General features: G+C 34.6%; 1 protein-coding gene across 7 annotated transcripts in view; it reads left to right on the forward strand.

Annotated features, from left to right (window-relative positions):
- Positions 1-3,970: 3,970 nt before the first annotated feature.
- LOC149571316 (uncharacterized) overlaps positions 3,971-18,271 on the forward strand; it is a 39,729-nt gene continuing 25,428 nt past the window's right edge. For 5 of the 7 annotated variants that reach the window (XR_016359800.1, XR_016359799.1, XR_016359801.1 and 2 more), the window contains exons 1-2: positions 3,972-4,287; positions 4,475-4,618. Coding sequence is in view for 4 of the 7 variants with exons in the window: in XM_089812865.1 (XP_089668991.1) it covers positions 4,126-4,287; positions 4,475-4,618 (306 nt within the window). In the remaining 3 variants the exon portion in view is untranslated. Of the gene's footprint in view, positions 4,288-4,430; positions 4,619-18,271 lie in introns of all 7 variants that reach the window. The other 2 variants (XM_089812867.1, XM_089812868.1) reach the window with 2 other exon arrangements.

Raw genomic sequence — 18,271 nt, forward strand, 5'->3', positions numbered from 1 at the left:
CTAGACTCTTCTAGAAGATGTCTTTAAACCTAATCCTAATCCCCTCCTAACCTTGTCACATTCCCTAAACATGGGTTAAAACTTACTAACCCAAGCCAAAGTTAACAAATATCTCCTCCTTCACCCACCCTCATTAAATGCCATCCACTTGCCTATCCCTAAGCTAATCCTAAACCATTCTAATCCATCCTCTAATCATTTGCACAATCCTAAGCAAGCTTAAAACCCTCCTAATCAAGCCCAAGTCGAAATTGCTCTCATCTCCCTCAAAATATCTCAACCATAAAACTTTATGAAGCCCACTAGGCCATAAATGACTCTTCCAAGCCCTTTTATTGCTCTTACAAGCCATTATGAGGGTCTTTATGAAGATTTTATCCCTTGAGCCTCCTTTGTTGACTCATCCTTCCCCTTTCCTCCATCCTCTCACCCTGTGACATGTGTCACTCCCTGATTGGCTGTAAGGAAGCACAATCCATGTGCTCTTCTCTCATGCAATCTGAGCCCTCCATGAGCTTTTTCCCATCCTTGCATCTTAGCCCTCAATCCCTCAAGCCTCTTGCCTATTTAAGGAATCCTCTCCCAAGCCATTTTAACACAATCCATGAAGTAAAGTCATAATGCCATTTTAAGAAGCCATTTTACATCAAAACCATATACTCACACCCAAATTCCAACTCCATTTGAAGCCCTTTTTGAAGCATAAAGCTTGAGCATACATCCTATCTATTTAGACAAAGCTACTCAACAAGAGAGCTTCTTATTGAGAGAGTCCATTAATGGCTCATATTCTCAATTGAGAGCTCATCTTAGTCTATCTTGAAGTTTATGAATTTTGTTTAGTTCGTAGAAGCTTTATTTAAATTTGGTTTCTATTAGCATACTAACATTGCTCATATACACCACAAATAATGATGCCACATCCAAATTTGACCTCCTCTTCTAGAAATCCTCCAAATACTTTGGCCCTCATAACTATTGAATGCCTTTTAGGAAACTCGGGTCATCGATAACAAAGATGCGTTTCAGGCGCCTCGTGGATATTCGATCTTCATAGGTTTGTATCTAAGAATCTGAACCAAGAGAAAATTTCACCTCCATTTCTGTCTCAAAGAAAAAACAATGAACTTTCCCTACCTTCAGCCTGAATTTATTTCCTCAGAACTCTCTAGAACAAAGTATCAAACCAAACCAAACACTCCTTTGACATGTGCGAGGATACATTGGTATTGTGGAGATCTTTGCTTATCCTGGGATGATTAATGTCCTCGTGAGTCAAATCATGATGCCATTCCTTTCATACTCAAAATTGAGGTACCATGAGTGATTATTAAATCTAATGTCCATCAAATCTGCTCTCTTTATTTACTCTCCAAGGTGACAAAAGTCCTCAAAATTTTCATATTGAGGACCCCATGCTAAATTAGCTAGCCGATCCACCACTCTATTCGCTTCCTTGAAGCAATGTGAAACTTTAAAATCTTCGAAGTCTAGAAGCAACTCCTTGATTTGTTGTATGCTTTGATCCAGATGCCATGCCTCCATCTTTCCTCTCTTAATGCCATTGATAATGATTTCCAAGTCTCCTTCCAAATGTATACGTTTACATCCAATTTTTGCTCCTAACCCCAAAGCTTCCTTGGTAGCAAAACATTCTGCAAAATTATTTATACCATCTTGCAGGTGTTTGGCTATAAATGCAATTATGTTGCCTTTTTGATCTCTTGCCACACATCCACACCCTACTACACCTAGGTTTCCCCTTGCCACCCCGTCAAAATTAATTTTAACCCATCCCTTCTTTGGAGGTATCCATAATGCCTTCTCCCTTTTCAAGATTGGATTAACCCCAATACACCCATGAATGAGCTACACTTTCTTTAATAGTACTATACATAGTGCATGGTAAAAAAATTGTTCAACATATAAAGTTAATTTCTATTATATTATTTTATAATGCACATTGTAATACTAAAATATTATATAGTACATAATTAAAAATTAAAAATTATATTATATATCTATCTTTTTAGCTTTATATATATATATATATATATATATATATATATATATATATATATATATATATATATATATATATATATATATATATATATATATATATATATATATATATATATATATATTCATTATTATAATATTTAATGACTGTTTCTATTACAATACATTCTAACGATAAGTACATGCCACTATGTGACACTTGTTATATTATTATGTCTGAGTCATCTTTAAATGTCAGTAATGGTTATGAAATTTTGCTCCTATAAGAGACAAAACATATGAGCCAATCAAATTAGAGTAAAATAATTTTAATGATTTTTAAAATTTAAATTCACATATAAACATTTGAAAAAATAAAAAATAAAAATAGAAATAAAAGGGTGAAAAATTAAAAGTTAAAATTAGAGATAAAAATACTTAAGGTAAGATGATTACAACAAGTGCCATATAATGACTTAGTACTTGCCTTAGTTTTAATAGTTTTTAGTATAAATCCAGTGTTAAAATAATAAATTTATCATATATAAAATATTTTAATCAACACAAATCTTATATAGTTAAATTCTATTCATATATATCATATATACTATTATAAATAAATTATAATATCAAAATAAAAATATTTTAATAATAATATATAATATTTCTTAAAATATTATATAATATAAGTATAGATAATATTTTTTGAAATATTTTAGTTCAATGAAAAAAATTAATTCTTAAAAATAAAATAATGAAAATATAAACATCTAAACTAACTTACAAATAAAAATATTTAAATTCAATCTTCCACATGTAATATTCAAAACGATTCATCTAATCAAATCACCCATGAATGAGCTACACTTTCTTTAATAGTACTATACATAGTGCATGGTAAAAAAATTGTTCAACATATAAAGTTAATTTTTATTATATTATTTTATAATACACATTGTAATACTAAAATATTATATAGTACATAATTAAAAATTATATTATATATCTATCTTTTTAGCTTTATATATATATATATATATATATATATATATATTATAATATTTAATGACTGTTTCTATTACAATACATTCTAACGATAAGTACATGCCACTATGTGACACTTGTTATATTATTATGTCTGAGTCATCTTTAAATGTCAGTAATGGTTCTGAAATTTCGCTCCTATAAGAGACAAAACATATGAGCCAATCAAATTAGAGTAAAATAGTTTTAATGATTTTTAAAATTTAAATTCACATATAAACATTTGAAAAAATAAAAAATAAAAATAGAAATAAAAGGGTGAAAAATTAAAAGTTAAAATTAGAGATAAAAATACTTAAGGTAAGATGATTACAACAAGTGCCATATAATGACTTAGTACTTGCCTTAGTTTTAATAGTTTTCAGTATAAATCCAATGTTAAAATAATAAATTTATCATATATAAAATATTTTAATCAACATAAATCTTATATAGTTAAATTCTATTCATATATATCATATATACTATTATAAATAAATTATAATATCAAAATAAAAATATTTTAATAATAATATATAATATTTCTAAAAATATTATATAATATAAGTATAGATAATATTTTTTGAAATATTTTAGTTGAAGGAAAAAAATTAATTCTTAAAAATAAAATATTGAAAATATAAACATCTAAACTAACTTACAAATAAAAATATTTAAATTCAATCTTTCACATGTAATATTCAAAACGATTCATCAAAAAATATTTAATAGAAATTTTGTAGTTTAAAAATTTGCATCTAAGCATTTTATAATTCAAAACGATTCATCTAATCAAATCATCAAAAAATATTTAATAGAGATTATGTAGTTAAAAAACTTGCATCTAAACATTTTATAATTAAATTTTAAAATGATAAAATTTAAACTCTAAAAACTCTAAAAATAATAAATTTTAATCACGGTAGCCTATCGGCAAGTACTAATAATAGTACATTTGGGCAGACGTTGCCGTTTTGGTCCACACGATAGCCTGCCTATTCGAACCGGAAAAACGTAAGGGACCTGCGCTTAATTGTGGATAATAGCAGGAATAATTTTGTGTTTTGATTAGCTAAGTATTAGTAGTGCAATTGTGGAGTTATGGCACTCTGTTCTGTTACTCCTGTTACTCTTCCCCTAGTCAGTGTAAATATTTCTACTCCAAAACCCCAAAAATTTAGCGGCAGTTTCTCTCCAGGAACAATTCGTTCATTTCTGAAATGCGGACGCCTGGCAGTTTCATCTACGCCGCGAGCTCTCCTTGTAAGTTCCTCGTTTTCAAGCATCCAAATAATCAGTCTGTTGGCTGCAATCTTCTAGTGCAAAAAGAAAGAGAGACTCAGGTTTAAAGATAGCAACATTGTGTAAGCGAAAGAAATAATCTCCGTTTAAACAAAACAATGCAGTTTAATTAAGAGAAAACGAATAATACTGAAGGTTGGAGTTGTAGGGAGAAGCCGGGCGGAGAGAGTACACATCTGTGTTGATTGTACCAACGGGAGTGGGAGCTACCATTGGGGGCTTTGCAGGGGATGCTCTTCCTGTTGCTCGAGCCATGGCGTCCGTTGTCGACTGCCTTATTTCACATCCAAACGTAATATTTTCTTGCCACTGTCTTTCATTTATAATCTTGGAATCAAATACCTGGTCTTGCTTAAGGGAATTTAAAATTATCTGTATCCGGTTTTCTGTTTTTAGCTATTTGTAGATTGGATTATTGTGTTATTTGCGAACGCGATTAATTCCTTAAATCTGCTGAACTGCTCTACATTAGGTTTTCATGGATGGGTTGGTTTAATTTCATGAAATTTATTTTATACTTCTAAGTTCCTAATGTACTGTTCATTCTCTTGCGAGATATGTTCTTGCTCATGAAACATGGCTCAATTAGTCGAGTAAAAAACTATACTGTTAAGTTAAATTCTGATAGTAATATCATAATTTGACTTATTTGGGAAATATCTCTTATCTCTTACTTATTAGTTGCTGAGCTAAAAGGCTCTATAGTGAATGGTACATAAAGCACAAGACTCGCCGAAGGTTTTGTCAATGGGGTAACAAAAAAAGTCGGCTTAACATTGGAGGAAACTCCATTACTAAGCATGCTTGAGTAGAGTAGTAGTGGATGGGTGACCTCTTAAGAAGGCCTAATGCTTCACCTCTGTGAGCATTGTGAAGGTGCAATGAGTGCTAAGTGTACTATTTGTTCGCATGAGAGATGAGTTCTTGTGAACCATTACTACTCATGAAACATGAGCCAATGTGTTTGACTCAAAAATGACATGGTTGAATCTTGATAGCAATGTCATAATGTAATGACATCCATATTCGTTTCTTTATATTTCTTGCACTGTCCTTTTGGTACTACTGTTCTTCCTAGGAAATGTCTCCATGGGGCATGGACATGATGGAGAAGTATACTTTTTTGAAATAGGGTATGTGAGCAAATGAATAAGTGATTATGTTAAAATATAGTGATGCTCGTAGTTTCCGTTTGGCCTAAAGTGGAGAAACATGGGGCAAACCTACAATTTTTTTGAATTTTTTAGGCCACTCAAGGACCTCTTAAAGTGGGCCTTATTTTGGCCCTTACCTTCATAACTAGGACACAAAGGCTATCAAGGATTCTCCCAACAATGTTCCCCTGAAATTAGTGTGCACATCTTTGAGGGTCCTTATAACTATGTTTTCATGAAATGAGTATACACATCTTGTTGAACCTGTTTGCTTTGACAAAAAGATTGTTAGACTCACTCCATAACTTTGCCAAACCTTAAAAGACGTCTTTGAAGATACCTTTTTGTTTATCTATTTCTTTATCATTGAAGAGTGGAAGAAGATGCAACCATGCCTTTGCACTCTGTATGTGCTATTAGTTTATTTTCTATTGTAGTCAAATAAGGAGAGTGACACCAAAAGGCTGTAGTGCAATTGGTTGAGCATTTTGGTGAGGGTGATGGTACATTCCTTGAATACACCTCCCACTATGGTTCACAACATTGAAAGTATGATTTGAGGAATGAGGTTGGGATTGTGCCCTAATAACTTTGTGGATTGGATACCCTACAATCCTCAACTCTTAGTCAAAGATATGTCAGCATAGGCTTGTGATCTCATATTGGGTATAAACAATGGGCACGTGGATTATATAAAATCCTCCAAAAAAAAAGAAAAGAAAACGAAGGGGCTATTTGTTCAAGAAAATAAAGTACTATAAAAATACAAAATACAAGATTAGAGATAAAAATAAATTTAAAAAAGGCAAATTAAATGTAGTCATTTTTTCCTAATTGATGGTAGTAAACCAATAGTCAAAATTATAATGTAATTATCATTTTTTGCATATACCTCCTTTAATAGATTAGTGGAGGAAGTGTTTTTCACACCTTAGCTTCCTTCCCTCTGATAGTAAAGCATGATCAACTCAAGTGCTAGGTGTTAGGACCAGGTTTTTCAATCTAATCTTATTTGAGTGGGAGTTTGTGTAGGAGATCTTTCAGCAAGAAAACTCAAACACATTGAGCATAAAAATGAAGAGGTTCATTAACACTAACTTTAATTTGTGAGTTCAATATTGAGGATATGCTTGTAGAGAAATATATGGGTTGCCACATCCAGATCCAAACTAATCGTAATGTCATGGGCCAATTAGGATTTGTTGCATAGAAAAGAAAAGGGCATTACTAGACTTTGGTTGACGCATTTAGTGTTCTTGAATATACTTGAAGAACCCACCACCTAAGGTCTTATTGTGACCTTTGCACACCATCACCCCATTGCAAATGGGGATCCCTTCTTTACGTTGTGTTAGTTTTATGGTTTTGACAATAGAATGTTAGTTTGATCTCCATAAGCTCCTGTTTTACACTGAGAAGTGGGTAAGCTTCCAAGTCTCCAAAGTTGCAAATATGGATAAGTCGTAATGTTTTGTGATCATTAGGGTCAAGCTATAAGGTTGGTTAGGATTTGGGTAAATCTTCCTAAGTATCAAAATGTTTGGATAGTCAATTGTTTTTCAATATATATTAATGCCATATTTTACTTGTAAATTTGGGCTAAATGATAAACTCATGCAAGAAAAGTGCAAATTGCTTATGGGGATTATTTTTCCATCAAATTTGGACTATTAGTCCCTATGGAAATCGTCTTTCTGTTAAGTCTTGATGAAATGTTCTTATGGGGGTCCATTTTCCATTCCTAGAAGACAAGAATGAATAAAGTCCACGTTCAAGTGGCCATTAATTCCAACAGGGCTTGAATTTCCACTTGTGGGAGACAAAAGCAAGTGAAATCATGTTGAAAGAGTCATTAGTCCCTATGAAGGTCGAGTTTCCACTCCAGGGCATGAGAAACAAGGTCAAAAGCCAAAAGTCCTTATAGGGGTCATTTTTCCACCAAAGTTCAACCTGACCCATAAAACATTTTTTGGAAAGAGTGGAAGTGGAAAGTTCCTATGGACAAGGAATTTCCACTTTGTCCCTATGAAGGCCATTTCTCCACTAGGTAGCCATTGAGATTTTCTTTTGGAGTTAAAGAGGGGAAAGTCCTTATTGACATGGAATTTCCACCAATCCCCATGACCATAGAATTTCCACTTTGTCCTTATAGAACCAAAATTTCCACTTGAAAGAACTAAGGATGCAATTTGTCCTTGTGGACAAGGAATTTTGACTTGTCTTTGTGCTTGTTGAATTTCCACTTGTCCCCATGATGGTTGATCTTCCCCTTGAGATGAATGAATGAGGACAAGATGTGCTGGGATCAAGATTGTCCCTATAGAGGTTGAATTTTCCCTTTGGTGAGTGAATGAATAAATGAAGTAGAATTTCAGCGGGACTCGAGGTATTTTTTAGTGGCTAATATTCGTAAATTGGCTAAATTTAGAAAATTTTTGCTAGTAATTTGGCTAATAATTTAGATTTAATGCAACCTAAATTGCCACATTTTTTATTAAATTTAGCTCTAAAATATTTTAAATCGCTCAATAATTTATTTTATTAAAAAAATTAAACTCAAAGATTTGCCACAATATTCGATAATGATTAGATTTGATTCACCTAAATATTATATATTATCAAAGAAATTAAAATTAATTCACCAATAGTTATCATAATTATTAGTTACTTTAGGGATATATCACCAATATTTAGTTTTCACTATTGATTTAAAATATAATGTAATTATCCTCATAATTTCCATGAGATAAAACATGTTCAAATTTGATTTGTAATATTCCATAACGATTGGTGGACTTCCTATTATTATTGAGATTCGCAAATACTTTCTGCTCAGAAATTATGATTCCAAAATAATCACCAATGTAAAATAATATTTAAAATAAAAAAACTGAGAGATTCGCCAATAAAAATAATTTGGTTTTTCAAAATAATGAAAGATTCGCCAATATTTTACATCTTTTTTTGGAGGGGGGTTTCTTAAAGTTTACCCTGGCGGGACTACTTTGCCCCTATGAGGATTGAATCCCTAGTGGGGAACAAGTGAAATAGGAACAAGGAAATGTCCTTAATGGCATCGAATAACCCTTTACGGGTGTGATAAAGGCCTCAAGCTAATTTCAAATGCAAGTGTGGGAGAGTATCTATATAGATCGATCCTCCACTAAGCGCAAAATGCAGGGAAATAGTCAAGTCCAAATACAACTAAATTGATAAGTAGGAGATATTTTCCACAGTAAGTCAAATTGTGATATTGTTATTAGGATTTAACTATGTAGCTTTTGAGTCAAACTCATCGACCCATGTTTAATGAGTAGTGATTCACAAGAATCTATCTCTCATGAGAATAAATGGAACACTTAGCACCCATTAGATCTAGGTGATGCTCATAGAGGTGAAACATCGAGACTTCCTAGGAGGTCACCCATCCCAGTACTACTCCGTCTTGAGTGTGCTTAACTATGGAGTTTCCTCCATGGTTAAACCCACTCTGCTTGTAACCCCATTTGCAAAACCTTCACCAAGTGTTGTGCCTTATGAACCTATTCATTAGAAAGCCCCTTAAACTAATCAGTTGATAAGTAGGAGATATTTGCCACAGTAAGTCAAATTGTGATATTGTTATGAAGATTTAACTGTGTAGCTTTTGAGTCAAACTCATTGACCCATGTTTCATGAGTAGTGATTCACAAGAATCCATCTCTCATGAGAATAAATGGAACACTTAGCACTCATTGGATCTAGGTGATGCTCACAGAGGTGAAGCATCGAGACTTCCCGGGAGGTCACTCATCCCAGTACTGCTCTAGCTTGAGCGCGCTTAACTATGGAGTTTCCTCCATGATTAAACCCACTCTGCTTGCAACCCCATTTGCAAAACCTTCACCAAGTGTTGTGCTTTATGAACAATGCATTAGAAAGCCCCTTAAGCTCATCAATTGATAAGTAGGAGATATTTTCCATAGTAAGTCAAGTTGTGATATTGTTATCAAGATTTAACTGTGTAGCTTTTGAGTCAAACTCATTGACCCATGTTTTATGAGTAGTGATTCACAAGAATCCATCTCTCATGAGAATAAATGAAACACTTAGCATTTATTGGATCTAGGCGATGCTCATAGAGGGGAAGCACCGGAACTTCCCAGGAGGTCACCCATCCCAGTACTACTCCAGCTTGAGCACGCTTAACTACGGAGTATCCTCCATGGTTAAACCCACATTGCTTGCAACCCCATCTGCAAAACCTTCACCAAGTGTTGTGCCGTATGAACCATTCATTAGAAAGTCCCTTAAGCTCATCAATTGATAAGTAGGAAATATTTTCCACAGTAAGTCAAATTGTGATATTGTTATCAGAATTTAACTGTGTATCTTTTGAGTCAAACTTATTCCTCATGCTGGCCGATCCTCTGCTAGTTGGGTGAAGCGTGAAGTAAATTAAGAATGCAACCAGATTTTGGTCCCTACAAGTATTGAATATCCACTTGGATGATTAAATGAAACTTTGATGGCAAAATTTAAAGGAAATTAATGAAAATCTATTTGCATGAAGTTTGATGTTTCAAGAGGCAAAACTCTATTAATCTCACATTCCTTATGGAGATGTTCAACAAAGTTCAAAACATTTTAAAAGACCACCAGGTAGAAGGATGGAGTACAATGCAAGAGATCTAAGGTCAAAGGGAAACAGATGGAAGCTGATGGACTAAGGGGAAATCCATTAGCAAACAGTGATTCAAAAAAGCATTGAAGATGAGCAAAGTGGAATACTGGTGAAAGAAGGGCAGGCATTTAAAAGTCTGACATAAACAGAAAACCTGATGCACCAGTCTGGGAATACTGTTTACAAAGGGCTGCCAATTTCAAATAGTGATTGAATTATTACAATGATTATAGAATTACTATTGTTCAGTTATTGGATTCAAATTGCATTTCTTTACTCTCTTGTTCCTATCTACTCGTTATGTTCTACCTTCTTCTACTCTTATTTTTCCCTCCAATGACAACCGCTTCCAGATGCACAGTTGTTATCATCAATTCTTTGACCTCTCTGTTCAATCCCTGACCCTTTCCTATGGAAACCTTTGTAATTCACTTCCTGTCTCTCTCTCCGCTTTCCCAATTTCAATCTTCTGTAGAACTTCTACTTATTCCTTTTCCAACTGTTGAATTCTGCTTTTTATGGAGGGCAGATCAACCGTCAACCGTCGCATTGGAAAGATGATGGATGGACAGAGGGCCCAAAACAAATTATCAACTATCAGGAAGAGACTTTTTAAGTCTTCTCGATCCCCAATGAAGATATATCAGAGAGACTTGCTTTTATTGGTGAGAGTTGAGAAGTCTCCAATCCAAAAACAGAGAACACATCAGTGTGACATGACTGCATTGAACGGAGATCTCCCAAGTCTTTCCAATTTGACCAAGTGCACGACCAAAAGGCATCGAAAGAACCATTGGTAGACAATACTATCTCCTTAACATAATCTTTAGTGATTATATTCAACACGCTGTCTGCGTCTTCTATCACCTTACCTTCAGTATGGAAACAGATCATACTATGCTGGTGACTGATTTTAATTAGGAATAGGTAACATCTAATATAATTAGTAAATGCGGATCAGCGTTTGTTGTGATACTATCTTAGTTGGATGTAATCGAGTTCTTTTATGGAAACATCGATAAGATGATTGCTCAATACATTGTATTATTTGATTTCTGTTGAGAATCAATTCTTTTCACTCGTCAGCCCTTTCCATCTGTTAGTGTAACAGACTGTATGTGTAATACTATTCTGATTTGTTCTCCAAGATAAGAATCTGATTATGAGTTCTTTCAAATAACAGTAGCACAGTGATAGAACCAGATTATATAACAGTATGATGATCAAGAATGCAGGAATACATTTAAGTAATCAATGCTGATATGCACTGGAAGACTGAATTACATGTGTTCGCTGTGTCTAATAATCAGCAGAGATAGCATATTAATAGATGGGAGGGTTGACCATGTGTCATGCCCGATAGACATTACTCGTACTTGAGTCACATCTATTGGGCATGACTCAATAGTCACCCTCGATAACCTTTCCAATATCGACGGGAGAATTATAAACTCTGTTTAATAAGGCAGTTGATAACATAGGAAAAACTTCATTAATTTATTCATATACATTTTGTAATATATATATATATATATATATATATATATATATATATATATATATATATATATATATATATATATATATATATATATATATATATATGATAATATTTAAATATCCTAAACGTATAAGAATAACATAAATATCAACACAAGAGTTATTAATAAATCTTCATAATTTATGTTCAACTAGTCTATACATTAACACTCCCTCTTAGATTAGTAGGATAAACACATAGAAGAAGTCTTTGATCAGAAGACTTCTTTATACAATGTCAGATAAATGTTGATTCATCAATGATAGGATATTCACCAACTTATATTTGATATTATGTAACATGAGTGTTGGCCTATCAGAATATCAATCACATGATATTCACCAAGCACTCTTGAGTAATGGCCTATCAGAACATCGACTGAATGATGTTTACCAAGTACTTAGTGTGGTATTGGCCTATCAGAATATTAGGGCAAGATATTCACCAAGTATCGGAAATATATCTATACAAGCAACTTGTAGATAATCAATTTTAATGATATCTAATGCCTAGTTGTTGATTTATAAGATAAAGCCTTTACATGAAACAATTGCACAAAATGAATCATGCTACAAGTTATTGTAAGGACGTCACTTTACAACAACTTCTCCCAATACAAGTGAAATCATTTTGAAGTCGTCACTTCTTAATGATTAACACAAGTTTCATAAATTAGTATAATATATGTAATGTACAATAATCAATTTCTCTGAGACATTTCCCTAGATTTTACAATCATACCAAGTTCTTTATGAAAGTGCTCCACCTTTGTTTTAGCAAGTGGTTTGGTAAGAGTGTCTGCAATTTGATCCTCTGTACTAATATATTTCAACTTGATTACATCCTTCTTAACCATATCTCAAACCTAGTGGTATGGTATCTCGATGTGTTTTGATCTGTTATGAAACACTAGATTAAGAGATAGTTTAATGCAGCTCTGGTTATCACAATAAATAGTAGTAGGTGGAAGAGGCTTTCCAAATAATCCAAATAGAAGCTTTCTCAACCATACAACTTCTCTTGCTCCCATGGATGCAGCTATATACTTGGCTTCTATAGAACTCTGTGCTACTGAAGACTGCTTCCGACTAAACCAAGATATCATTTGATAAGTAGGAGATGATTTCCACAGCTAGTCAAATTGTGATGTGAATATTAGGATTTAACTGTGTGATTTTGAGTCAAACTCGATGACCCATGTTTCATGAGTAGTGATTCAACATGAATCCATCTCTCATGAGAATAAATGGAACACTTAACACTCATTGGATCTAGGTGATGCTCACAGGGGTGAAGCACCGGGACTTCCCGGGAGGTCACCCATCCCAGTACTACTCCAGCCTGAGCGCGCTTAACTACAGAGTTTCCTCCACAGTTAAACCCAAAGCTTGCAACCCCATTTGCAAAACTTTCACCAAGTGTTGTGCCTTATGAACCATTCATTAGAAAGCCCCTTAAGCTCATCAATTGATAAGTAGGAGATGATTTCCACAGCTAGTCAAATTGTGATGTGAATATCAGGATTTAATTGTGTGATTTTGAGTCAAACTCGATGACCCATGTTTCATGAGTAGTGATTCAACATGAATCCATCTCTCATGAGAATAAATGGAACACTTAACACTCATTGGATCTAGGTGATGCTCACAGGAGTGAAGCACCGGGACTTCCCGGGAGGTCACCCATCCCAGTACTACTCCAGCCTGAGCGCGCTTAACTATAGAGTTTCCTCCACAGTTAAACCCAAAGCTTGCAACCCCATTTGCAAAACCTTCACCAAGTGTTGTGCCTTATGAACCATTCATTAGATAGCCCCTTAAGGAGAACACAACACTTGGTGAAGGTTTTGCAAATGGGGTTGCAAGCTTTGGGTTTAACTGTGGAGGAAACTCTGTAGTTAAGCGCGCTCAGGCTGGAGTAGTACTGGGATGGGTGACCTCCCGGGAAGTCCCAGTGCTTCACCCCTGTGAGCATCACCTAGATCCAATGAGTGTTAAGTGTTCCATTTATTCTCATGAGAGATGGATTCATGTTGAATCACTACTCATGAAACATGGGTCATCGAGTTTGACTCAAAATCACACAGTTAAATCTTGATATTCACATCACAATTTGACTAGCTGTGGAAATCATCTCCTACTTATCAATTGATGAGCTTAAGGGGCTTTCTAATGAATGGTTCATAAGGCACAACACTTGGTGAAGGTTTTGCAAATGGGGTTGCAAGCTTTGGGTTTAACTGTGGAGGAAACTCTGTAGTTAAGCGCGCTCAGGCTGGAGTAGTACTGGGATGGGTGACCTCCCGGGAAGTCCCGGTGCTTCACCCCTGTGAGCATCACCTAGATCCAATGAGTGTTAAGTGTTCCATTTATTCTCATGAGAGATGGATTCATGTTGAATCACTACTCATGAAACATGGGTCATCGAGTTTGACTCAAAATCACACAGTTAAATCCTGATATTCACATCACAAGATATCATTGCTGAACCCAAAGTAAAACAACATCCTGAAGTGCTCTTATGATTCTTTGAATTTCCTGCCTAGTTAGAATCTGTATATCCACTTAGATTTAGTTCAGTTTTAGTGTATTTGAGACCATATGCAATTGTACCACTAAGATACTTGAGAGTGTGTTTTGCTGCTACTAAATGAGTTTGCTTAGGTTCACATATGAACTGACTAAGAACATTTACAACGTAACAGATGTCAGGTCTTGTGTTTACCAAATACATTAAAGAACCAATTATCTGTCAATATAGAGTAGGATCAACATTCGCAGAATCTTCTGTTGCTTCTTTTAGTTTCTTGAGGTTTGTCTCCATAGGAGTCTTCATTGCCTTGCTATCCAACATGCCAAATCCTTTGAGTAGATCTAGAGTATATACTTCCCTTGATTTAAGAAGATTCCATTTGAATGCTGCCATACTTCTAGTCCCAAGAAATAGTGCAGTATTCCTAAGTCCTTCATTTCAAATTCAAATATAAGATCTTGTTTACATTTGTCAATAAGATTATCTTCTCTTGTAATCAAAAGATCATCAACATATAAAACCATAATCAACATATCCCCCTGTATTACCTTGTAATATAAATTAGGATCTGCAATGTTTTTAAAGAAACCAAGTTTAGTTAGGTGATGATCTATCCGTTCATACCAAGCTCGGGGAGCTTGTTTAAATCCATATAAAGCCTTTTTAAATTTGCATACATGAGATTGTTTATTGTGTAATTCAAATCCTTCAGGTTGTTCAAGATAAACTTCCTCTTCTATAATGCCATTCAAAAATGCAGTCTTTACATCCATTTGATGAATTTTCCATCCCTTGGATGCAACAATGGCTAAAACAGTTCTGATGGAGGTATATCTGGCTATTGTAGCAAAAGTTTCCTCATAGTCTATTTCTTCTTTTTGAGAAAACGCTTTTGCTAAAAACCTTGCTCTGTACTTGTCGATACTTCCATCTGCAACATGTTTAATTTTAAATAGGCATTTTGAGGAGACAACTGAGTTATTTTTGGGTCTAGGAACAATATCCCAAACATCATATTTAAGTATGGAATTATATTCTTCTGTCATGGCATCTTTCCAATTTTGATGTTTTATTGCTTCTTTTACATCAGATGGTTCAAATTTGGAGAGTTCACTCATTAATGCAATGCAACTAGAGTATATGTTAGGACATTTTTTTTCCCTAATGAAATCTGAGGGAATGGAATTGTTCTCTTCAATTAGCTTTCTAGTCCATAGTGGTCTCTTCTTTTCCTCAGAAGTGTGAGTAATGTCCATAGGTTTAGCAGAGTTATCTTCCTCCATTAGAAACTCCCTCTCATTATCAGAGTTTTGTTCTTCTAGTGTCTCTTCTGAATTTTATTTAGTTTCATCCTTAGATCTTTTGAAGGCTGAATCTTCATCAAATATTACGTCTCGACTTAGTTCAATATTTCTTTGTCCAGGGATATAGATATGATAAGCTTTGGAAGTTTCATTGTATCCTACAAAGATTCCCTTCTTTCCTGAGGGATCTAGTTTTGTTCTCTTCTCCTTAGGAATGTGCACATAGACAGGGCAACCAAAAATTCTTAGGTATTTAAGATCAGGTTTCTTCTCGGAAAATGCCTCTTCAGGGGTCTTGTATTCAAGATGAGAGTGGACATTTATTTTGAAGGAAAACAACAGTGTTTGAGGCTTCTCCCCAAAGAAAAGTTTCAAGATTTTGCTCATGAAGCATGCTTTAGCAGCTTCAACTATGGTTCTATTCTTTTTCTCAACTATTCTGTTTTGTTGAGGATTATAGGGAACAAAACACTCCCTCTTGATCCCAATAGTTTTATAGTAATTTATAAAGATCTAAGAAATGTACTCTTTACCATTGTCTATTCTCAAAACGTTTATTTTCTTTCTAGATAGATTTTCTACAAGGGCTTTAAACTCTTTAAACTTGTCGAACTGATGTTGAACTTAGTCATTTTTCCAGCTCAGGGGCAGGATGTTTTATACAAATATTATATTAAAGTATTAAGTTATATTTCTATAAATACTATGAAGATGTTTGAGATAGGTTTCAACTTATAGGATTTAAAATGCAGATTCTAGCTTTTGTGGGTTTTCCAAATATTCCAGTGTTATCTCCCACAACCTGTCCAGGCTTTTTGAGGTCAAATTGAAATTCAAACATGGATTTTCCAATGATTCTAACTCATTTCCTCACAAATCACTTCATTTCAATTTTTCATTCCTATTAGACTTAGCTCAACCACTTGCTCGCACCCAAGACAAACACTACTTCGAAAATTGGTCAAACTCACTTTTGGACTTAGAGACTTGAAAATTGCTACCACCTAAGACCATATGAAATCAGCCAAGCGTATGACAATGGAGCAGTTCAGCTCACCAGAATTGGCCCTGTTGGGTTCATGCTGCTTGTTAATGGCCATTGGTTGAAATTGTATCACAAACCAACAAGCAGGTGAGAATTCATGCAACAATTTTCAACAGACCAGTCAATTGAGAGTCCTGCAGCTGAAGGAGTCGGACTTGGTGTCCCACTTTCTTCTACCTAAAAAGACTTTTTCATGCATCCATAATAAATATATTCACATTAAGTGGAAATACTTTTTTTGTAATAAATTTCATTCCTTCATACCATCCTCTTTCATTTCCACATCATCATGTCATTGCCACTTTTTCACAATCACTTCCAATTAATGCTATCAAGCTTGTGCAATTCATCTCATGATAACACCAGTGGCAGGTACGCATGAGGTATGCAATTATTTATTAACACATTAGTTCATTTATTTAATTTCAGTCTTATTTATATGTGTATGTGACATAGCCTGAGTCCTGTGTAGCACCAACCACAATAGGAGGACCTATCGTTTGAGTGGGGGGGGGGGGGGTATCATGCTTACATGTCATGTCTTGTCATTGATTGTGTTATGTCAGTGTCTGAGTGTGCTGTGATTATTTGAATCACAATGTATTCCATTATTATTTGTTATTATGTGATGTGACATTTTACTTAAGTAAGATGTTAAAGTACCAGTTTCCCATCAACCCCTCGTAATTCTTCCTGGGCCATTTTGAATTTCGAAGAGAGTTTGTCTAGCTAAATTTGCAGTTTACAACAGTTGTTCAGAACATAGTGGAGGAATAGGGGATTTGAAGTTTGGGGTTTTAGACATTGTTCCAGAATTACAACTGAAATTCCGGGTTCTGTGGCTGGTTACAAGTGTCTAGATAAGTTTGCAGTGAAGTTTGATATCTTTGAGGGAGAGTCTCATTTTTATTTCACCATGGAGGTGTATCCATTCACCATGAGCCAATTGTTCCTGAGGACCTGCTTCAGAACCAAAGGTGTCAATCAAGTATTTCAAGATTGTGGGTGGTTGGATTATTTTTTGAAGCTTACAAGTTTTGATAATGACATCGCTCGGAAGTTTGCAAAATCTCTTAGAAATAATGTGGCAATGGTGAAGGGTTTAAGAGTAGAGGTTTCTTTAGAGGTTTCAAAAGAAATAATTAAAGAGGTGATTGATTTTCCTGCAAAAGGTGAAGGGTTTCCTGAATCCAAGGATGACCGAACGGCTTGTGCCCAATTTACCTTGCATGGTGACCCTGCTCTTGCAACAGATAAACATAGCACAAAGAGGCTATCACTGCCAGCCGAATACATTCCAATAGCCTTATATGTGATGAGATACCTCACTTGCGAGGGCTGGCTATCATATTTGCACTCTATCCATTTCAAGCTACTCAGCCATGCCAGACACCACAATTGGAAAAGGAATGCTCCAAATGTCTTTTACAATTTACTTCTCCATAGTGCTATTGAGGTTTAAAAAGGTATGCCTAATTCTGTGTCATACCACTGTTTGGTTGAGCTTTTGGTTGAAAGAGCATTAAGGATAGTTTCTACCATTTCTTGGTATGAGCTTGTGGCTGTTAAAAAGTTTAAACAAGAAGATCTAGGGCCTAGGGGGATTCCATTGTTCTATAGGGTTACTACCTCTGAGGGGACTTCTTAAAATAGGGATGACCCTTCATTCTCACAAACCCAACCTGAGGAAACCCCTGTAGCAAAGGT

This window comes from Cupressus sempervirens, chromosome 2 (assembly GCF_028749045.1).
Source record: "Cupressus sempervirens isolate cs-2001-9-10 chromosome 2, ASM2874904v1, whole genome shotgun sequence".
Classification (NCBI taxonomy): Eukaryota; Viridiplantae; Streptophyta; class Pinopsida; order Cupressales; family Cupressaceae; genus Cupressus; species Cupressus sempervirens.